The sequence below is a fragment of the Coenobita brevimanus genome, chromosome 105, assembly GCF_032717465.1.
Source record: "Coenobita brevimanus isolate Jiangsu-jjx chromosome 105, ASM3271746v2, whole genome shotgun sequence".
Classification (NCBI taxonomy): domain Eukaryota; kingdom Metazoa; phylum Arthropoda; class Malacostraca; order Decapoda; family Coenobitidae; genus Coenobita; species Coenobita brevimanus.
The window spans coordinates 23,851,181-23,875,682 of record NC_137058.1 but is presented as its reverse complement, the minus strand read 5'-3'; the positions used below and the strand labels follow the sequence as shown (position 1 = coordinate 23,875,682).

The following is a 24,502-nucleotide window of genomic DNA, read 5'->3' as shown; positions in this document are numbered from 1 at the left end:
TGACAGAATTTGATACATTTAATGAAGAACTTGACAGAATTCGACAGAATTTGGCACATTTGATGAAGAACTTGAGAGAATTTGCCAGAATTTGACACATCCAATGAAAAACTTGGCAGAATTTGCAACATTCAGTGAAAAACTTGAAAGAATTTGATACATTTAACGTATATAACACATTCTTAACATCTTTCGGATATATTTTTTGAACAGGTAGGGTAAGATACAGCCTTCAATAACCTCTTCATTACAAGGGCGTCATTCAGGTTGTTTAAAATATAGACCTTATACAGGAAAAAAATGAAGACGTCCTCAAATTGAAGGGGTAAACACGGTCTTATGTGCACCGTGATAAGAAATATACTCGTTTTACTCTAACTTGGCCTAAAACTGCCATGTCTCCATCTCGAAAGGTGAGTTGTATTAACTGATTAACCACTGAATTATACTGCCAGTCACGAAGAAGCAATATGGAAAAGATACAGAGCTCCAGCATTGTCTTTCCTGCCACTGAACTCCGGGAAATAAGCCGGAAAAAGATGAAAATCTGGCTAAATTAAGGTAAAACGAGTGTAGTATGTTATATCAACAAATCTCCAAACAGCAACAATGCTGATCAATTTTACTCAAAAACAAAATTGGGCAGTTTGGGTCAAAACAATTTAATTAATTATCGCAACAAAATTTATTATTACAATTCAACAAAGTAACTTATTGATCAAAGGAACTCACATAGAAAAAAAGGTCCTTTCAAATTAGCAACAAAATTTCTATAACGAGTTTAACACTGTTCATACTAACCTGAAATTCATGGACTTTGCTTGAAGGTTCGCCACTTCCTTCATGGCGCCGTAGAAGACGAATTTACCGCCTGGCACTTCTCCTGTACCTTCGTCTGCCCCTTCCATCGCCCCTGTCACTTCCCCCATCTCTGTCACCGCCTTCACCTCTGTCACTTCCTCCGCCCCTGTCTCACTTTCTCTCGCCGCTATGTGGGGAGGAAACACTTCTGCTGCGATCTTCAATAGGGGTCTCTCTACGAACCTAAGGACAAAAGTAAAGTTAAGGAGAACTCATGAAGCGCTTATCCTCGGTGCTCATCTCCGTAACTTAGGCCTTTGAGCTTGTGGCGGGTTATTCATCCATGATTCTGGGATACAAGGCCACAGCATCATTCAGGGTACAGCAGTTATATCTCTAAGGTATTCATTTCACCAATCAACCCCTGAACCATCGCCAAAAATATTAAGGGCTATTTCCCACAGCGGTTTGACTTAAAATTTAGATACTGCTCGCCACGTATCCTTCAAAGACTATTCACACCAAATCCCCCTATCGATGTTACTCTTAAAATTCTGATAATGCTCACCATATATCATACAAAAACGGAACACATTGATTCATCCTCGCGATGTTACTTTTAAAATTCTGATAGTGTTCACCACATATCCTATAAAAACTGACAATACCAGCACACACAACTGCTGCTCACGTTGCTCCCTACATCACCCACCTGTGGAATTTGTCCGGGAAGAGCGGCAGATTTGAGGTGAGGGAGAGACCACGATGAGGGGTCCAGTAGGCTACTTGTACTGTGCGATTGGTGAAGGGCAGGTGCGACCATATCTCACACCTGCACACAGATACACACAGACACATGATCAGAGCACACGACACACTTGTAGATGTACACACAGATACACGGGGACACACGATCAGAGCACACAATACACTTGTTGATGTACACAATGATACAAAGACACAAGCAATCGGAGCACACGATACACTTGCAGACGTGTAAGTGTGTACAGTAAGGCCGCGCGGAACACAGGTAATGTACAGAAATTATAGTACTCAACTCTTTCAACCCGAGGGCTCCCTTGTAAGCTGAAAATAATTGACTGGCATTTGTTAGCATAAGCTGTAAAGCATGTTCTCGGGCTGAAAGAATTAAGGGGGATGTTTGGTGGTAGTTATGGTGAGAGGTGAATATTTAGTGGTAGTTATGGTGAGAGGGGAATATTTAGTGGTAGTTATGGTGAGAGGGGAATATTCAGTGGTGGTTATGGTGAGAGGGGAATATTTAGTGGTAGTCATGGTGACAAAGGAATGAATATTTAGTGGTAATACTCACCTCTGATGGTAGGAGAGCGTGAGTGCGTTGGCGTGGGATAGGGGTTGGTGGAGTGGGTTGAGGTGGGGTTGGTGGAGGGGGTTGGAGTGGGGTTGAGGGCTGTGTATGATGGCCAGGAGACGCGTGGGCCATGTCAGGAGGCCAGCTGTGAGGGCCATACTACCCCACTTGGCCATCAAGGGCACGTCTTCACCCATCAGTACAACAGTGACACACCCCCAGTCTACCATGCCCTGAAAATATATATACTTGACACAGCATAACATAACAGCATAACATAATACAGCATGGAATAACATAACATAGCATAACATTACTAACCTGAAATTATGCACACCTTAGCTAATATAACTTTATGTAAACTACTGTAGCTTAGCATAACAGAGCATAACACAAGCCAACCTAGCCCACCCTAATATATGCTAGCCTAACCTAGACAAACGTTACCCAACCTATGTTAACTGAATCTAGCCTAACCTAACCCTTAGATAAGATAACACACACACACACACACACACACACACACACACGGCATCGTCGGAGGTAGACGTCTGTACCGGCGCTCCATACCAGACCAACACGGCCAGAGGCATTACCTAAATAAGTATCTTTGAATGAGTCAAGCTCTGTACCAGGTTAGACTAAATGATTTTTCATTATTAAAAGGAAAAGAAATAATAAGTTTAAATAAGACTTTCAAACAACAAAGAACCACGATGCGTTGAGTCAGCTGGGTTTGTTTATACTACAGAAAGACCGGGAAAGCGTGCACACTGTAAGTACATACTCTGTTCATTTAGTATTACAAAATGGATACATACTTCAGTAAAACAAATTTGGAAAAGAAAAGGGATAAAAGTAAAAAGCAAAATGATGATTTCTACCAAGAACTAGTTGAAGTGGAGACTCACAATAGACTGGTTGAACGTGTACACAAACTAGAAATGGCTTTCAAAAATGAAATTGATGAAATAAAGAAGCAAATGCACTTGCAAAAGGAAGAGATAGAAAAACTGGGAAGGGAGGCCAATAAGAAAGACACAACCATCAGTGAACTAACAGTGGAATTGAATACGCTTAGGAAGAAAGTGAGTGAAATGGGAAGTACAGTAGTTAATCACGAGAGTGTTATGGAAGAGTTAAAAAATGACACAGAGACAATTAGACAAGCAAGCAGTCTTATGGACCAGAGCAGTGATATTGAGGAGAAGATAACACAGGTGAATGAAGCTGTGCAAAGCTACAAAAATGATGTAGAAACCACGTATGCTGAAATGGTGAAAGTAAAGAAAGACTTAGAAACAAGGGTGGAGGACTAAAACATTAAAAAGGAAGTGAAAAGAATAATCCAAAACAATCCAAAGTTAGTCAGAGATTCAGTAGAAATAAATAAATCAATGGTAATCACTGGTATAGAAGAGGAAGAAATTAAAAACAAAATCACTAGAGACAAAAAGGAGATGGCAAATGTAATGAGCTTACTGAAAGAAGTATCAGAGGAAATCTGTAGTAAAGACATAGAGGAACACAAAAGGTTAGGGAAATACGAGAAAAGCAAGACAAGACCTCTAAAGGTGACTTTCCAGAGTGTAAACACTGTGGAAGAGATACTAAAAAATGCAAAGAATCTTATGGAAAAAGAGGAGTTCAAAAATGTATGGATAAAAAGATGTCTAACACAAGAGGAACTGGAATTACTGAAAGAGAAAAGGGAGGAAGCAAAAACAAAAAATGAGGGAAGATCAGAAGAGGAGAAGAAGAAATTTTTTTACAAAGTAATAGGATTGCAGGTACGAAAGTGGTACACAAACAGGATGGAAGAAAAAGGAGGAAGTTAGTAGAACCATGTCATGAGAAGTATATAAACAAGATGATAAAGTTGATGTACTCAAATGTGGATGGAATGGTATCTAAATTACTAGAGATGAATGATTATGTCAGAGAAAATGAACCACAAATAGTATGCCTGAGACAAAATTAACACCAAGGATATCCAATGACATACTAAACTTAGAGGAATACAATATATGGAGAAGAGACAGAAATTTAAAAAAAGGAGGAGGAATTATAATATTAACTAAGAAAAATCTAAAAGTCAAGGAAATAAACCTAGATATACCATCACAAGTAGAACTGATTGCAGTAGAGATCGACACATCTGAAGGTAAAGTAATTGTAGCCAATTTGTATATCCACCCAGATCAAACACATGGGAAAGAGACGAATATGAGGACCTGGCAGAGAGTACAATTCAGAGTATAAGATCCTTGCTACATAAAATGGAAGAGAAATCGGAAAGAATTATACTAACTGGGGATTTCAATACAAATATAAATTGGAATACTCTAGATATAAATAGCCAAGAAAGCTGCTGGGACCAAAAGCTCCTAGATCTCGTACAAGAGTTTTTCTTAACGCAACACGTGAGGGAAACCACTAGAAAAAGAGGACTTGATGTACCTTCAGTGCTAGATCTAATATTTACTAGGCAAGAAAATGACATTGACAGTTTAATATATCACCCTCCACTCGGCAAAAGCGATCATGCAGTACTAAATTATAACTTCAGGATAGCATATGACATAGTAAACAGCACTGACAGTTACAAAAAGAGACTAAACTATAAAAAGGGAAATTATCAAGACCTAAAGAAGTATTTCTTAGAAGTTGATTGGGAAAATGAGCTTAGAGGACAAGATTTAATTGCTGTATATAAAAAATTTTGTGAATTTTATGAAATAGGAGTCCAGAAGTACATCCCACAGCACAAAGAAGCAGATAAGAAAATACAGAAATGGTTCAATACAGAATGTAAAAAATCAAAAGAAAGAAGAGATTTGTTGTGGAATAGATACAGAAGACACAATAGTGAAAGGGCGTATAATAATTACAAACAGGCAAGAAACGACTATACAAGAATAAGGAGGGAAGCCCAAAAACAGTTTGAGGAGGATATAATAAATAAAAGTAGTGATCAACCAAAGCTGTTTTACAGCTATATCAGAAGCAAAACCAAAGTAAAAGATATAATACAATCCATCACGGACGAGGGAATCACTTATACACAAGAGAAAGATATTTGTGAAGCACTAAATAAGAATTTCCAATTAGTTTTTACAGAAGAAAAAAAATTTGAGAGGGACTATGTGGAACATGCATGTCCACACATACTACCAGATATACAAATAGCAGAAAAAGTAATACAAGAGGAGTTAAGTAGATTAGACAGAGGAAAAGCAAGTGGTCCTGATGAAATTTCATGTTGGGTGTTACGAGAATGTGCAAAGGAGTTAAGTAAACCATTATTTTTAATTTTCAAGAAAACTTTGAGTCAAGGGAAACTACCTGATATTTGGAAAAAAGCAAATATAGTCCCCTTATTCAAGAAAGGAAATAGACAAAATCCTCTCAACTACCGACCAGTATCACTGACGATTGTTGTAAGCAAGGTATTAGAAAAACTTATAAGAAAAGCTTGGGTAAATCATCTAGAAAAACACAGTATGATAACAGAAAGACAGTTTGGCTTCAGAAAAGGAAAATCATGTGTTCCTAATCTGTTGAGCTACTATGACAGAGTAACAAACACAATACAGGAAAGGGAAGGATGGGTGGACAGTATCTATTTAGATTTCAAGAAAGCTTTTGACACAGTAGCACACCAAAGACTTTTATGGAAGCTGTACCATCAAGGAGGAATTCGAGGCAAACTGTTTTGTTGGATGCAAGACTTTCTCATAAAAAGAGAAATGAGGACAGTACTAAGAGGAAACTACTCATCATGGAAAGAAGTGACTAGTGGAGTACCACAGGGTTCAGTGCTGGCACCAATCATGTTTCTAGTGTACATAAATGATATAAACAGTAACACTGGAAATGAGAGCTATCTGAATATGTTTGCAGATGATGCAAAAATACAAAGGAGAATTACTAGCACAGACTCTTGTAGGGAGCTACAAGAAGAATTAAATAAACTTCATGAATGGAGTAGTACATGGCAAATGGAATTCAATGTGGACAAGTGTCATGTAATCAAATTTGGTCTATCTATCTATCTATCTATAGCCCGACGCTCTAATCCCGCAAAGGGTGGCCGCAGACAAAACGCCTCCAAGTCACTCTGTCACCCACCATTTGACTCCCCTCCCCCCAACTCACCGCCCCTCCCTCATATACCTCTCAACTCCATCCCTCCACCTCATCCTCGGTCTACCCCTCCCTCTCCCTCCCTCCACCTCACCTACATACACCCTCTTAGTCAGTCTTTCATTCTCCATTCTCTCCACATGTCAAGTTTGGTAAAAGTGGAAAAAGACCTGATTGGGATTATAAGTTAGGAAATAAAACCCTATACACATCAGAAAGAGAGAAAGACCTAGGTGTGATTATCAATAACAGACTATCTCCGGCTGACCACATCAGCGAGAAGGTACGGAACATGTATACACTGCTTGCAAATATGAGAATAGCATTCACATACATAAATGAAGACATGCTAAAAAGGATAATAACATCATTCATTAGACCAACCCTGGAATATGCATCAGTAGTCTGGAGTCCTCATCTCAAAAAGCATATAGACAAGATTGAAAAAGTTTAAAGGGCCGCTACAAGATGGATACCAAGCTTAAGGGACCTAAGCTACGAAGAAAGACTAAATAAACTGAATCTACCAACACTACAGGAGAGAAGGAAAAGAGGTGACATGATAATGCTATATAAGTGCATATCAGGAAAAGAGAAAATAGACATAAATGATTACTTAACATATGGAGAAGCATCAGCAAGAGGACACTGCAAAAAACTGCATAAGAAGAGAGGTGATAAAGACGTAAGGAAATTCAGTTTCCAAAACAGAGCAATTGATCAATGGAATGCACTACCGAATGAAATAGTGTGTGCCAAAACAATTCACAAATTTAAGGATATGTACGATAAATATGGTCTAAGACACGGGACAATACGAGCTTGACTCATTCCTGTAAAGATACAATTAGGTAAGAACAATTAGGTAAGAACACACACACACACACACACACACACACACACACACACACACACACACACACACACACACACACACACACAGTAAACCCCTTCGGTACGATTATTCTAGTGTATTTTATTATCTCTCTCTCTCTCTCTCTCACCTGGCGGGCACGAAGGAAAGGTGTGTGTTCTTCAATAACCTCAAAAACGGCTGCTCCCCATTCATCATCGACCAGCCTCACCATCTAACGGGGAAAAAGAAAATTATTATCACTATTTTCATCTGACGGAACAGGGCCAGTCTCAGACCTTGAATACGAAGTCGTGGTTGCGTGAAATTCCTTAGTTAAGAGGTAGGAATGAGTCTCCTTGGTTACTATTCAAATCAGCAAATCGTCTATAATGAATGAGTAAAAGGGGATAATATCTGATCCGTGTGGTGATGTGTGATGGTAGGTGGTGATGAAAAATGAAGGAAATAGGTTCATAAATAAGTGAATAAAATAAGGGAATAAACTAATAAAAACAAGAAGTAAAGGTATTAATAAAAAAAGGAATCTTTCTGACCAGTGTTTTGACGTGTGCTGACGACTGAGAGTCGAAGATTAAGAATGACTAAAATAAATAAATAAAACAATAAGTAATCAAGTAATAAAGACAGGTAATAAAGATAATAAAGAAGGAATACATCTGACCTGTGTGATGGTGTGTGGTGAGGTGTGAGGATCGGTAAAGATGAGGAGAGAACAGTGAGGTTTCCAAGCGGCCGCCATTACAGCACCTGCCGCCGCTACACTCACGTCCGCACCACCCTCACCTGCACCACAGCCCACACAAACATTACCGTATTCTAAGATCGTATTCTCGTCGGGTAAGGATGCTCCCTAACACTTCTTCCTAAGCGATTTATTTTGCACATTACACCTAGACAGCCTCCTTTGTGCTGTTTACACCGTTTTTAAGACATACAAGAGATACTGAAGTGTAAGGTGAAAAACAAATCGCTGAGTAAACGGTGCTAGGGCCTGCACAGTCCTGTTCTAAGAAACTTTGGAAATTCGTTAGCACTTTTTCATTTGTGGTTTATTTTGCGTATTGGTTTCTTCAGGAAACCATTAACTACGCTGGGTAGTAACCATATAACCAAATTATGGCGCCTGGTGGTTTAGTGGGTAATTACTGCGCTCCAATCGGATTGAGCCGGTGAAGGTTTATATCCAAGGGATGATTGGGGTTATTGCTCATGTAATGCCACTCAGGGATGAGTGAGGCTGGTCACTCTCATCTTAAATGTTAGGACCAACTTGCCTAGCCCCGGGCTCCTACGCTCCTCATGTGGCAATGTAGGATTAGCTGATGGATGGATGGATGGATTTTTCTTGCTTGTGACAGATGAATTTTAGATATACTGAAACAGACTGTATGAATAATATATATTAACATTAAACTGCAATATCCAAATAATGCACACACACACACACACACACACACACACACACACACACACACACACACACACACACACACACACACAAACTGAGCCATATTCTCACAAACACAGAATACTTCCTAACACCCCTTCCTTAGCGATTTATTTTTCTCATAACTCACCTGCATCAGCTGGGATACGAGAGAGTCGGGCTTCAGAAATCACAAAGACGCAGGCACACATCATCACCATCATCGTCACCCACGCAGCACCAAACCCCACCGTCCACACCTCCATCACCATCCACAACACCACACCTGAAAAGTCAACAACGCCTCAGTCTCAGCTTTCTTTATTTATTTATTTCTTTTTATGCAAGGAAAAAGGAATCCAAGGCCAGAACCCCGCAAGATTGTTCCCCCCTTCGTTATACTCGTAGATCAAAATTTTCTTCCAGTATTCTGAATATATTTAGAAATGATGTAATCAGGGAAAAAATATCCACCTGCTTATTTGTTTATTCAGCAGATATGTCCTGTTTTTCATATAGAAAAGACCATCTTGATATTTTGTTGTTGATGGGAACACGCACACACACACACACACACACACACACACACACACACACACACACACACACACAGAAATGCAAGGTCATATATTACATTCATTCATTCATTCAGTCATCACCCCGTCATTTATTGGCCTATCAAGAACGTAAGGACCCTGGCGTAGGCCACTCAGACTCAACATTAATGTGACAGCAACCAGTTGTTCGTCCCTGAGCGGCATTACGTGACCAATGACCCCGACCACTCCTCGAATTGAACCAGTGGTCACAATTGGTTGAAGCACCGTGCCTTCTTTATCCCTTCACAGCTGCTGACATTGTACCGGGTCCTTATTCTACACTGTATGCAGTAGATAGATAGATAGATAGATGGATAGATAGACAGACAGCCAGATAGACATGTTTATTGACCCTCTCTCTAATGCAAGACTTAACCAGTACTCCCAGCCATTCATGTATGCAGCACGTCATCCCTAGAACTTCTTCCTCTGTCTATATTTCCCTTTGTCTATGACCCTTAGTCTTTTAAACACATGTGTCCAGGCATCTCGAAATGAGTGGATCATGAATCTGGCTCTCTTTTGTTTTCTTTTCTTTGAGGGAACAACTATGGTTCCTTTTTTGCATTATAAAAATGACCATCAGATATCTATTTCTTGGCTGTAAGGCTACCACCCAACGTATTAAGTGGTTTTCTGGATTACAAGAACGCATTTGGGTTATCGTTCAGTGCAGAGCCACCTGAAAATACCACTACATCAATTGAGTGGATGGTGGGCACCCTCACCCACCATACAAATCCTTATCATCCCACCTTACAGTGTTCTTTGGTGTCGACAATAAAGGACCTAATTCTTGGCTGACTATGCAGAGAGAATGAAGATTAATTTTTGTAATGCATCATACAAAACACATTTACTTTTTACAGTCGTTTATTTTACAGTTAAAATTTTTTGCAAAGACAAGGTACATTTTAACTTAGACTATACAAACATAAAATACTGTTTCTTTAACATAATTCACTTAGTACTATCCGCAAGACGACAAAATGAGTTACAAATAAGAGCACACTGAGTTGCAGACAAGTGGGGGTAGTGGTTCCAGCTGGTAGATGGCGGTCGTGGTGGTGGTGGTAGTAGTGGACGTGGTGGGTGTGGTGGTAGTGACTTTCAGGGTGGTGGTGGTGGTGGCAGTAGTAGTGGTCGTGGTGGTAATGGTCGCAGTAGCAGCTTTCACTGTGGTACACGGTGGTCGTGGTGGTAATTGTGGTGGAAGTAGTAGTAGCAGTGGCTCTCGCTGTGTTGGTGTTTTTTTTTTTTTTTTTTTTAAGTGAGGAAGAAGGAACCAAAGGCAATGCGCCCGCGAAACTGTTCCTTCCAAGAGAAAAACAAAATACAAGAGAGAGCCAAATTCAAGATCCATTCATTTCGATATGCCTGGACACACTGCGTTTGAAAGACTGGAGATCATAGGAAGCAAGAAATACAGACAGAGGGAGACAGTTCCAGAGCTGACCTGTTGCATAAATGAAGGACTGGGAGTAACGGTTAACTCTTGCATTAGAGAGTTGGACAGAAAAGGGGTGAGAGTTTGCTGCTAGACGGGTGCTACGCGCCCGTCGTAGAAGTGGAGGAATGCATGCAGACAGTTCAGAGGAACAGTGACCACTGAAGTAGCGATAGAAAAGAGATAAAGATGCAACACTGCGGCGAAGAGACAGGTTGAAGGGAGTCAGTAAGAGGGGGAGAGTTAATGAGACGAAAAGCCTTTGACTCCACCCTATTGAGAAGAGCTGTATGTGGGGAGCCTCCCCACACATGAGAGTTGTACTCCACACAGGGGCGGATAAAACCCCTGTATATAGAGTCAACCTGTTGTGCAGGGGCAAAGAAGGAACGGAGTCGGCTTGGCACACCCAATTGCTTGGAAGCAGATTTTACAAGAGATGTAATATGATCTTTCCAAGACAAGTCCCGAGCAAATGAAACCCCAAGCATGTTCAACGATGATGCAGGATTAAGTTGAGTATTATTAAACATAAGTGGGTATACCTGTGGAAGACTTTGTCGGGTTGATACGTGCAAAAACTGAGTCTTTGATGCATTAAACACAACCACATTATTTTTACCCCAGTCAGAGATACGAGTCAAGTCAGACATTAGGTGTGCCATAGCCTCATCCCTTGCCCGTTGAAGTAACTGCTGAGATGGACGTTGTGGGAATCGAATGGAAAGGTGAAGGGTGGAGTCATCAGCGTATGAGTGGATAGGGTTAGATGTACAGCTTAGAAGGTCATTGATGAATAAAAGGAAGAGAGTTGGTGATAGGACAGAGCCCTGAGGCACACCATTGTTAATAGATCTAGGAGAAGAACGATAGCCGTCTACAACAGCGGCTATAGAACGACCAGAAAGGAAGCTAGAGATGAAGGCACAGATAGAAGGATAGAAACCGTAAGAGGGCAGTTTGGAAATTAAAGATTTATGCCAGACTCGATCGAAAGCCTTTGAGATGTCAAGTGCAATGGCAAAGCTTTCGCCAAAGTCCCGAAAGGAGGATGACCAGAAGTCTGAAAGGTAGGTAAGAAGATTGCCTGTGGAGCGTCCCTGACGGAACCCATACTGACGATCAGAAAGAAGGTTGTGATAGGAACGATGCTTTAAAATTTTTCCATTAGGAATAGACTCAAAAACTTTTGAGATACAGGATGTTAAAGCAATTGGACGATAGTTAGAGGGTTGGGAATGGTCACCCTTCTTTGGGACTGGCTGAATGAGAGCAAACTTCCAGCAAGAAGGAAAGGTACAAGTTGACAGACAAAGGCGAAAGAGTTTGCCTAGGCAGGGTGTAAGCACAGAAGCACAGTTCTTGAGAACAACAGGAGGGACTCCATCAGGCCCATATGCCTTATTAGTACTGAGGCCAGTGATGGCAGAAAATACATCAGCTGAAGAAATTTTAATGTTAGCCATGAGGAAGTCAGAGGGGGGAAGTGATGGAGGAACAGCACCGGAATCGTCTAAGGTGGAATTGGAGGAGAAAGTCTGAGCGAAGAGATCTGCTTTATCAGTAGAAGAAATAGCTACAGAGCCATCAGAGTAGAAAAGAGGAGGGAAGGATGATGAGGTAAAGTTGTTAGAAAGGTTTTTGGCAAGGTGCCAGAAGGAGCGGGAAGAGTTCGAGTTAGAGAGTTGAGAGCATTTTGTACAGATGAAATTTTTTTTAGCAGAGCGAAGAACAGACTTAGCACGATTCTAGGCAGAAATGTATAAAAGATGTGATTCAGGGGTGGGTTGGCTCCGGTACCATTTATAGGCCCTCTCCTTGTTGCGGACAGCATTAGAACAAGCGTGATTAAATCAATGCTTTCGTGCATTAGTCAAAGGATATGAGAAAGGAATGTACAGTATGCTTCCATGCCCGAGAGAATAACCTCTGTAATGCGCAAGGCACACCCAGATGGCTCCTGGCCATGGAAGCAATAATCATTCCAGGGAAAATCAAAGAAGTACTGCCTGAGGGCCTCCCAATCCGCAGCTCCAAAGTGCCAGAGACGACGTTTTTTTGGAGGGTCCACAGGCCGTACCGGAGCGATAGGACAGGTTAAGGTGATAAGGTTGTGATCGGAGGAGCCCAACGGAGAGAAAAGATTAACAGTGTAAGCAGAAGGATTAGTTGTAAGGAAGAGATCAAGTATGTTGGGGCTCTATCCAAGGCGGTCAGGGATACGGGTAGGGTGCTGTACAAGCTGCTCTAGGTCATTAAGGATAGAAAAGGTGTAGGCTTGTTCACCAGGTGGATCAGTGAAAGGAGAGGAGAGCCAAAGGTGGTGGTGAACATTGAAATCTCCAAGAATGGCGATTTCAGAGAAAGAAGAAATGGATAGAATGTGTTCCATCGTAGAAGTAAGATAGTCAAAGAATTTTTGATAGTCAGTAGAATTAGAAGATAAGTAAACAGCACAGATATATTTAGTCAGAGAATGACAGGAAAGCCGAAGCCAGAGTGTAGAGAATTCAGAAGAATCGAGTTCAGGAACACGAGAGCAAGATAAGTTGATGCGTATATATACACAACAGCCACCTTTGGCTTTGAAATGAGTATAGAGAAAGTAGAAGGATACAGAAAAGGGTTTGCTGTCAGTTGCCTCAGACAGCTGAGTCTCCGTTAGAAAAAGAAGGTGAGGTTTAGAGGAGGAGAGGTGGTGCTCAACAGAGCGAAAGTTAGAGGAAAGGCCACGAATGTTGCAGAAATGAAGAAGAAGAGAGTCAGACAGTGGTTCCAGGCACCTTGAGTCGTCACCGGGAGAGGGGCTGAAGGTGGGGGCATTTATGGTTCCGCCCCCCCTAGGGACTCCGAGGCTATGTTATTCGACGCCATTTTTTTGAAATTTTTGAAAAGGAAGTGTGGTGTGTACTGTGCATATAGTTTGGTGTTGATAGTTGGAGAAAATTGTTTTGGAGAGCATGCTGGTCTACTCTCTGTGTTACTGAGACACTGAAAAAGTTCAGCAAAGGGGGATGGTCGGGACCTAGTTCCAAGGGCTGATGAAACGGGAGCTCCAGCTCTCCCTGTCATCAGCTTTCCATCCACCTTGGGAGTACTGCCCTGCTCGACTGGTGCTAGAGCTGCTGATAGTGGTAGTGGAGGTCGTAGCGGTGGTGGGGGTGGTGACTGTGATAGTGGTCGTGAGGGTAGTACTTGCGGCAGCTATGGCAACCCGTCAAGGTGCATACCCTAGCCGTTGGGCATAACAAAAAGAGCTCTGTGTTGGCCCATGATAACCCAGTGTCTGTAAAGCTGGAAAACCACTATATGCATTAGCCACCTGGTTCAATTTCTCCTCTAATGGCGTATCACTACTGCCAACTAAACAATCTCTGGTGTTTAAAAATGCTGAATATCTGTGCATCCTCAAGAGACAGAAGTGGATCTCTCACCTAATGGATTGTCTCTGGTTCCAACTGAAAAATCTCAGTGTTTGAAAATGTTGAAAATCTCTGAATGCCTTAGAGACGAGGTTCAATTTCTCGTCTAATGGCGTTTCTCTGCCTCCAACTGAACATTCCATGGGTTCTCTTGAAGGATAACTAGCAGTGAGATCTTGTTTCATACGCGTAGTTCGTTTTGGCCTTCCACTGCGCGCTCTGGTGTCCACGGAGCCCTCCCTGCGCCATCGGCTGATCCACCTGTGCGCAACGTGCATTAGCCAGAATAATGGCTTCAGGCCAGAAATATAAGCGACTCCTGGAGATTTCGTAACATGCCTTCCTCAGCGATTTATTTTACACATTACACCTTACCACTCTCTTACATGGGATTCATAACGCTTTGTTATCGATAAATATCAGTTGCATTCTGGTGGATACTATGGTGTACTGTGAAAAATTATTCGCTAACGAATAGACGTTATGAAGTCTCCAAAGCCACTTGGAGTACGAGCCCGTATTCTCGTCGGTTAAGGATGCTCCCTAACACTTTTTCCTAAGCGGTTTATTTTGCTTATTACACCTTACTGTCCTATTCTGTGTTATATAAAAAAAACCCTTCAAACATCGCCATACTCTGCATGAATATAGGATATTAGCCAGTCATATCCAGTAATAAATCGCTAAGGAAGTGGTGTTAGGGAGGCTCCTTATCCTACGAGAATACGGGCCTTAATCTACAGTCTGACCCAAAAATTTATCAGGGCGTCCAGTTCCACCAGAGTCCGGGGGTAATAGTTTTAAAAACATTTGGCTTCTTGTAGGATGGATATGATTTGTGTGTGTGTGTGTGTGTGTGTGTGTGTGTGTGTGTGTGTGTGTGTGTGTGTGTGTGTGTGTGTGTGTTATGAGAAGTGAAGGAGAACCATAAATACTTCAGTCGTGTATAATATCAATGGGCCTTTTATCTACATGTATTATTCGCGGTAAATTCGAGGGTGATTTGGACTCGTGGCTCTCTTTCTTGATATCAACTACTGACATCGAATTTCTAGAAAGCACCTATTTAAGCACTTTTGACGCCAGATCTGGAAGTATTTATATCCATCTAGCGCCAAACTCACTATTGATTTTGTCCGTATTTTAGCGATACTTGACAAACCTTAGCATTATTCCTCGCCATCTCTGGGATTCATGTAGGCAGCGACATACAATGCTAGGAAGTGATGTGCGTGCTCTAATCTGTATACATTGTGACGCTGATGCTTGTATATCTAGCTATATGACGCTCTGACCATCCCTCCACCCACAGCCTGTCCACCACTAACCTGTATACTGTAGTGACGCTGATGCCTATGTGCCTGGCTATGTGACGCTCTGACCACCCCTCCACTAATCAACTCTAACCTGTATATTGTAGTGAGGCTGATGCCTGTATGCCTGGCTATGTGACGCTCTGACCACCCCTCCACTAATCAACTCTAACCTGTATACTGTCGTGACGCTGATGCCTGTATGCCTGGCTATGTGACACACGGACCATCCCTCCATCCACAACCACACTAGCCCAGCCCTCTCAAGCACCTCGGTAGGGCGGCACTGTCGGTTCTTCATGTGCCCTCTTGTGGCCTCTTGAGTCCCTATAAAAAGAAAAGAAAAGAAAAAAAAAAGACTAATCACGGGCCATCCTATCGATGTAAAAATGTAAACAGTATCGCTCCACTTTTTAGTCGGAAAATTACGAAACTCAAACAATATTTTCATTAATGTGTTGCCTTCCGTAGATCTCAGTACTGGGTTTCGAAAGGCGTTGCTTACTGTGCCATTATTAATCGTTATGAAGTGAATCGATTTTTGTTAGCAATATTACGTGGATATCTTTCAATACTCAATGGGTCGCTTTAGAGTATTTATAGATATCTATAGATATCGGTGAAGACGCCGGAGGTCACCGGATTTTATTATTAACTTTCACAGCAGGCGCTCAAGGGAAGCCTACACACTGTGGCTCTGTGCACCCTTTGTGGCGCAGTTGTGGTGTTCAAGCGCGAGCCAAACCCCACATATTTCCCTGCACCTCGCGATCGGTGGTGCCCTGCCTCGACCATAGTGCGGTGCTGTCTACCACAATGGGGCGCCGGATCCCTACAAGGTGTAGGCCTATGTTCTATACTGCACCCGTAGGACGGCCCCATCGAACCAGTTGCTTGCCTGAGGTCGACGGATCTGCTCTGCTAGACAGACCGGGGGCAACACAACAATAATATTCTTCATCAGTTGGTTTAAATTACATATTAAGTTATCTAGTTTCACCGTATATACAATAGCGAATGAAGCTAGAAACTGGAGAAGCAGCCCCGCCTCCCTATTTTCTGTTATCTAATTTTAACGTAGATGAAACAGAGCATAAAAGTAGGATATGGAGTGGTAACCCTATCCTCTCAATCATCTAAGTACTGAACGACGTTTTGCGACGACATAGTCATAAAGGAGAACCCAAAACTCTAAACTCCAGCCCCCTCCACATTCGATCTGTATACTTACAGTCATTTAATCTTTTTAATTTTTATTATGCGCAAAAACCCAAAATTTACCCTAATTCAAAAGTTGGTTCTTTGAGCAAAATCATCTGGAAATGCAGTTCATCCATTTTAACTTGGTGGTGATTTTCGTCCTTTAGCAGTCTCTTTTCTGTTTTGTACCGGAATGAGATAACATATGTAGAGTATTGTGATATTACAATGACTCAAATAACACAAAGGGGGAGAGCAAGCTGTAATAACCAAAATAAATTGCTTAGGATGGGGTGTCAGGGAGTTTCCTCAACTGACGAGAATAGGGGCCCCAGTGTCTTAGGCCAGTATTCTTCTCGGGTAAGGAAGCTCCCTAACACATTTTCCTAATTGACTTATTTTGCTCATAACACCTAACTGTCCTCCTCTGTGTTACATAAACCCTTCTCATATCGCCATATCCTACATGAGTAAGCTACAGCATGATATTAACCACCCATATCCAAATACAAATCGCTAAGGAAGAGGTGTTAGGGAGCCCCAGAGTCTTACAGATTAGCGATGAGAAGGGAGGCTGTGAATTGAAGCTTGTGGCTGCTGTCTCACTCCAGGACCGCCAAAACTGGGATAGCAGAAAGGAGATGAAGGCAAGGTGAAGCTGAGTGCAGATGTAGCGTCCTAACCTTCGTCTTGTCTCTTATATAACCGCTATACATCACTCCAATAGCGGCAAGATGTGATTGGTTATATGGATTGACTTCCTGGCCAGTGACTGGATGACGCAGAAAGAGACAATGTTTTTTTCTCGACTCTGATTGGTGGCGGTAAAGGGATGCGCAGTGTAAAAGGCGCAATGGAAATTTCAGTGCATAGAAAGAAAAACAAGAGAGGACTATTCTTTTTTCATAGCGCACAGAGGACGCTCCATCTGGACTTTATATAATTTGGCTAAATGTGAATGTAATGGGGAAACAGAGGATTTGTTGCTGACGGTCAATGTTGGCTTATCCTTGCAGCAAATGTGTGAAATGATTCAGGGTCGGCATCATTATTATATACTTTTACTTTGGATCTCTCGGCGTGGCTGGTCATCAAGGGAGAATAAATTGATATACAACTCCCAAATTAAAATAAATAAATGTTTTAGATACACTAAGTCAGGGAAGTATTCCACATCACTGCGCTCTACGAGTATATAAGTGGTATAGTGTAGTAATGGAGGAAACCAGGAAATCGGCGTTATAGGCAACAGTGGAATTTTAGTAAACACTTTCTCGATACGATATTTGGAGCGAATGGAAAGTCAGAGATTTACTGGGTGAGTGAAAGAGGAGAGGGAGACCGAGGAAGAAGCTGCAGGGCGGGGTGAAGAGTATATGAATAAGAGCGGTGTAGGATGAAGGAAGGGTAGCCTGGTGACGAAGGACAGGGCGACGTGGAGGCGATTTGTTTGTGGCCATCCCTTCGTTGCAAGGCACCTAGCTAACCATAACGGTAGATGGATTATGGACGTGATAACAAAGGAGAATATGGAATAAGTAAATAAAAATAAAAAATAATAAAAAATAGGTGAATTATCACAAGGACATGCGGTGTAATTATTTGCTTTACACCATAGCACCTCTTCTTTAGCGATTGATTTTTGGATATGGCTGGTTAATATCCTTTTATACGTTTGTTATGCACAGTATGGCAATGTTAGAAGGATTTGCATAACAGAGAATAGGAGAGTAAGGTGTAAGAAGCGAAATAAATCACTAAGGAAGAGGTGTTAGGAAGCTTCCTCAACCGATGAGATACGGGCCCTGGTGTACCTTGAGGACTGATCAATATCCCTTCCTTCTTTGCTATAACGCCAGACGATTTTATTCAACTGAGAGTGAGCTGATTTGACTAGTAACCAAGGAGACTCATTACTACTTCATTCCCGCGACTTAGTATTAAAGGAGTGGTAGTGACCCAGTCCCATCAGATGAAAACATACCTCCTATATTTACTTGACTGGTAGGAAATGAGCAGAAAATGATATGTGGATGCAGCCGACATACTGTGTATCTCACCATGAGCGGCTGTGTGGGGGACCAAGGATGGTACTCTGGGTGGCATTGCAGACTTCGTAACATATTTTCCTTTGCAATTTACTTTCCACATTACATCTTAACATCCTCCTCTTTCTCTTCCTCCTCCTCCTCCTCCTCTTTCTCCTCCTCCTACTCCTCCTTCTCCTCCTCATCATCATCGTCATCAAAATAAGCCATGCCTAACCCACCCGTAACTCGCTGAGGAGTGGAGAAAATATTCAGCAGGAGACATAGAAAAAACAGAATATATGTCATCTGACAAAAGAGGTGAATTTCTTAGTACGGTGTCGTCATTATTATAGTCTAGTTCCCATCAGACAATTTTATTCATCTTAGGAAAGACTTGTGATACTGAAGGGGAGGAAAAGGCGTCCCGGGAATTCTTGCTACAGCTGTTGAGAGTCGTGCCGCCAGACTGACTGGAGATCGGGAACAGCAGACTTCTGTCACTCCAGGCAAGAGCATTGCTAAGCAGGGACAAGGAAAGGTATGGCAGGGAAATCACTGAGGAGTTAGATGATCAATTTCATGTAAACGACCTTCGATCTGCTCATCAGGCCCTGAAGAGGCTCCGCTCCAAGTCCGCCTCCTGGATTACTTTCGTTTGAATAGCAGATGGACGACTCATGCCAGGGGCAGGTAAGTACAGGGCTAATTGGGCTGAGCACCCTGTGCAATAGTGGAGCCTCCCAGTGGAGAGCTATTGGCTAGCGTGCAACCGCTAGTTAGTATCCTACCAATCGTCGATGCTGTGCCTTCTCCAGATGAAATCAAGAGGCAGTGGTTAGGATAAAACGTGGTAGGGTAGGTGGCGCTTGTGGCATCCCCGCAGAATTGATCAAAGCTGGGAACAAAGCCATGCTCCAGAGACCATATGTTGTCATGAAATACATTCGGCGCACTGGTTTCATTCTTCTCACTGGAGAGAGGAGGGGGACAGTCGTGGCTGCAGTAATTATTGTATTGTGGTGTTACAGTGCTAAAAGTGTCAGGCAAGGTTCTTGCCCGTGTGCTTTTTATGCCACTCCAGAAACATTCGATAAACTTTCAGAGGACTGAACAATCAAGATTCTCATTCAAGAAGTCAATAGTTCTAGTTCTCTTGGCACACTGTCATGAGTCTGGGCAAGGACTGCTAGCAACCTATGTTATTCTCAAGAAGGCGTTTGATTCAGAAAGTCACGAGGCACTATGGCAACTCCTGCGACTCTTTAGGGTCCCCACAAGGAATATCCTGCCCATAGTAGGCTTCTGATCAAACACAGAATGCTGTCATGTATGGAAGGAATATCTTATTTCTTTCCAGTATGTTTTGGAATAAGAGAGGAATATATGTCCTTGCCCTCTCACTTTTCAACACGTGTATGGACTGGGAACTCGGTCAGACTGTCAGTTGGAGTCACTGTGGAGTATCAATCAGCAATTTTATGATCACTGACCTTGACTTTGCTGATGATGCAGTTATCCTAGCAGAGGCATCTGAGACGCTCTCGTGTGCTCTTGAGGCACTTCATGAGGAAGTAATGTCACTAGAAATAAAGGTTTCCAAGTCCTTCCACAACTGATGTCCAGGTAAGTGGTGGCTCGTTGGATGAAACTGTACTCTTCCAAGAATGTGGTGAGGATATAGAGGTCTAGAGATTAACGTACCTTAGTCAAATAGCCTACAACAATGATATTGATGTTAATATCTCCCATGGCACTGTTCTGGCCTATGGTGCTGTGGATTCACTCAGTTCGAGTATTTGGCGTTGTCGATTTTTGTGCAGAAGGACAACATTCGTATCCAAAGGGCACTGTTTCTCCCTGTCTTACCGTATGCCTGTGATACGTGGACACAAAACAGTATCTTGGAGCTGCAGACTGATTATTTTGGTACTAAGTGCCTTCACACAGGATGACGAGATATCACCAGCATGAGCGTGTGTACAACGAGCAATTACTCTACGAGACTGTCGAGTTTGTTACCTGCATACTACATGAATGTCAACGCTGGCTGTGGGTAAGTGGTGTCTCTGAGGCTGATTCTGCTCATTGGATTGTCCAAAGGAGTTAATATGGGGTGGAGCAGACCAAAGGGAAGACCGCAGAACTCATGGCTGGAGCAAGTCAATAGTTCCCCTCGAGAAATAATTGTGGGCAGGGGAGAGGGGAAGAGTTGCTGCCTGAAGGATGCACAGAGTAACCTGATAGGTAAGGTCAGCGTGTAAGTGAGGCTATGTACCCCACCGTGTTCACCCCCGGTGAGTTAGTAAGTGTGAAATGCCTCTCGCAAGCTGAATAAAATCGTCTTCAAGTAGTAAGAATAAACCAACAAAAATCGTCACCTGAATGAAGAGATCATCGTCTGCAGTACAGTGACGTCATTTTGTTGCTCACTTTCCTGATACCAAGCAATGTAATTCAGTTTTGTGGGGAAGCCTGGTAGCAAAGGGGCCAATGGAGGTTAGGGGAGGTATTTTGATGCGATTAGGAAGCTTACTAACACCTCTACCTTACCGGATTATTCCTGATTCTGCTCCGTATGTTATTCATGCCATCCATGCCGGCAGTAAAACATATAAGAAGCAAAAATGAGGATATTAATCGGTAGTTTGGAAAATAAATCGTTAAGGAAGAGGTGCTAGGGAGACATCTTACCCGAATCCTGAGCTGAGTAAAATGGTCGGGTGTTAGAAAAATATAAAACACAACATGTCACTCTCTCGAATTTGAACAGAAAAAAAAAAAAAGCTCAAATTAGTGGCTATCGACTTCAGAGGGGTCAAAAATGTAAATAATATCTGGGCTTTGGATACCGATATTACAAATTCCGTGAGCATGAAGGATATTATAGATATTATAGTCCGTTTAAGCTCGTCTGACAAATATCCCTAACCTCTTTCAGTTCAGTTAATGGCCAAACATTGTTAGATTGAAGAATAAATTTGACTAGTAACCAAGGAGACTCATTTCTACCTCATACCTATGACTCATCAAATTTCACGCGACCGCGACTAAGTATTCAAGGTGTATGATTGGCCCAGTTCTCTCAAATGAAGATAAGCCAGCTATAGTCAGTATTTCCATATAGATTTTCAATATAGATTTCCACAGTACTTAAATATTGCTAAAAATCACTTGTTTTTGTCGTCTTTTTCACGTTAATTATTCCTCTTAGTTGGCTTATAAAATGTTTGGCAGATGAATGAGAAGAGAAAAATATAAACAACTTAAAAAAAAATTGTAGAAATGAACGCCTTCGCTCGGTGGCACCCAAATAATCTGGCAGCTCCACATCCCTCAACACTCTCCCTGTGCACTGAAAGGAAGGTGGTAGACTGCTGGACGAGGGCCATTTCAGCCTGTAGACCACCGGGTTCAGGTTCACATGAAGCAGGGACCACAATAACAGAGAGAGAGAGAGAGAGAGAGAGAGAGAGAGAGAGAGAGAGAGAGAGAGAGAGAGAGAGAGAGAGAGAGAGAGAGAGAGAGGAGGAGGAGGAGGAGAAGAAGAAGAAGAAGAAGAAGAAGAAGAAGAAGAAGAAGAAGAAAGAAGAAGAAAGAAGAAGAAGAAGAAAGAAGAAGAAGAAGAAGAAGAGGATGATGATGATGATGATGATGATGATGATGATGGTGATGATGATGATGATGATGATGATGGTGATGATGATGATGATGATGATGATGATGATGATGGTGATGATGATGATGATGATGATGGTGATGATGATGATGATGATGGTGATGATGATGATGATGATGATGATGATGATGATGATGATGATGATGATGATGATGATGATGATGATGGTGATGGTGATGATGATGAAGGAGAAAAAAAGGAGATGAAGAAGAAGAGGAAGAGGAAGAAAATAATGATGATGATGAAGATGATAATGAAGAGGAAGAGGAGGAGGAGGAGGAGGAGGAGGAGAAGAAAAGGAGGAAGAAGAGCTTATTACATCTTCTCCAAGGCTAATGTTCCACCAATACTCTAATCATCATTTCACTGTCCTAACTGCCATCCGCTTTTCCTAGTACAAGCAAGGAAAGCACAGAGCAGGAACTTACCACATTCTTGGTCTTCTTGCTTAAACAAATTGATTGTTAATTTGTCTGTGAATCAGGTGGAGATCATGTTGTAGTGTTGTAGTAGTAGTAGTGGTAGTACCTGTATTATTATTATTATTATTAATAATAATATTAGTAGTAGTAGTAGTAGTAGTAGTAGTAGTAATGGTGGTGGTGGTGGTTGGGTGGGGTGCAGTGGTGCAAGGAAGGGGTTAAGTGGGGTGAAGTGAGGTAATGGCGGGGTTGGGTGGGGCGCGGAAAGGTGATGGTGGGGTTAGGTGAGGTGCGGTGGAGTAACGGTGGGGTTGGGTGGGGTGCAGTAGGGTAATGGTGGGGTTGGATGGCGTGCGGAGGGGTAATGGTGGGGTTGGGTGGGGTGCAGAGGGGTAATGGTGGGGTTGGGTGGGGTGCAGAGGGGTAATGGTGGGGTTGGGTGGGGTGTGGAGGGGTAATGGTGGGGTTGGGTGGGGTGCAGAGGGGTAATGATGGGGTTGGGTGGGGTGTGGAGGGGTAATGGTGGGGTTGGGTGGGGTGCAGTGGGGTAAGGTGGGGTTAGGTGAGGTGCGAAGAGGCAATGGTGGGGTTAGGCGGGCTGTGGTCGGGTAATAACGGGGCTGGGTGGAGTTGGAGGTGTAATGGTAGGGTTGGATTGGGTGTGGTGGGATAATGGTGGGGTTAGGTGGGTTGGGTCGGGTACAGAGGGGTAATGGTGGGTTTGGGTGGGGTGCCGAGGGGTAATGGTGGGGTTGGATAGGGTGCGGTTGGATAATGGTGGAGTTGGGTGGTGTGCAGTGGGATTAACGTGGGGTTTGGTGGGGTGTGGTGGGGGTAATGGTGGGGTTGGTAGGGTGCAGTGGGGTAATGGCGGGGTTGGGTGGGATGCAGTGAAGGAAGGGATGGGTTGGGTAGGGAGAAGTCGGATAAAGATGGGGTTGGATGGGGTGCAGTGGGGTAAGGGCGGGGTTGGGTGTGGTGCAGCAAGGTATAGGATGGGTTGGGTGGGGTACAGTGAGGTAAGGAAGGGGTTGGGTGGAGTGCACTGGAGTAAGGGTTGGGTCGGATGGGGTATAATGCGGTAAGTGTGGGGTTGGGTGGGGTACAGCGGGGTAAGGGTGGGGTTGGGTGGGGTGCAGTGGGGTCAGGGCGGGGGTTGGGTGTGGTTGGGTGGGGTGCAGTGGGGTCAGGGTGGGGGTTGGGTGTGGTTGGGTGGGGTGCAGTGGGACAAGGGAGGGATTGTGTAGGGTGCAGTAGGGTAAGGGAAGTGTTGGGTGGGGTGCAGCGGGGAAGGGTGGGGTTGGGTGGGGTGCAGTGAGGTAAGAGAAGGGGTGGGTGGGGTGCAGTGGGATAATGGCGGGACTGAAAGTGTGGTAAAGCTAAAGATGAGCTAGGAGGAATGGCAAAATTGATAGGAGAGGTAGGGCTAGGTATGGTGGGGTTGACTGGGGTGGAATGGGGTCATGTGGGGTTCACTGGGGTGGAGCTGATTAAAATTGGTAAGTGAGGTACGGCTGAGTATGGCGAGATTGGATAGGGTGGAATTGGGCAATAATATCGTTTTGTACACTACGTATGCAGAGTATGGTGATATTAGAATTATTTAAGTGACACAGAAGAGAACGGCAAGGTGTAATAAACAAAATAAATCACTCAGGTTGAGATGTTAGGGAGCTTCTTAAACTGACGAGAAGACGGGCAACAGTGACTTGTTGAATGGGAGAGAGAGACACAGCTTGAGTCCTTTATTTTCTCTAATGTTTCGAGGGAAGAGAGAGACAGGTTAGAACTTGAATGCTTTATTTTTTCT

The 24,502-nt window shown here is 42.9% G+C and overlaps 1 protein-coding gene across 1 annotated transcript in view; it reads right to left on the bottom strand.

Moving 5' to 3' along the window:
* The window catches only part of LOC145416261 (uncharacterized), a 29,088-nt gene extending 10,418 nt beyond the window's left edge, over positions 1–18,670 (bottom strand). The window contains exons 1-8 of the mRNA XM_080285260.1: positions 18,625–18,670; positions 8,735–8,869; positions 7,900–7,940; positions 7,285–7,368; positions 2,135–2,367; positions 1,514–1,633; positions 977–1,044; positions 802–889 (exon numbers count right to left, since the gene is read on the bottom strand). Of these exons, the coding sequence (XP_080141386.1) occupies positions 802–889; positions 977–1,044; positions 1,514–1,633; positions 2,135–2,367; positions 7,285–7,368; positions 7,900–7,940; positions 8,735–8,869; positions 18,625–18,670 (815 nt within the window). The remainder of the gene's footprint in view (positions 1–801; positions 890–976; positions 1,045–1,513; positions 1,634–2,134; positions 2,368–7,284; positions 7,369–7,899; positions 7,941–8,734; positions 8,870–18,624) is intronic.
* Positions 18,671–24,502: the final 5,832 nt, after the last annotated feature.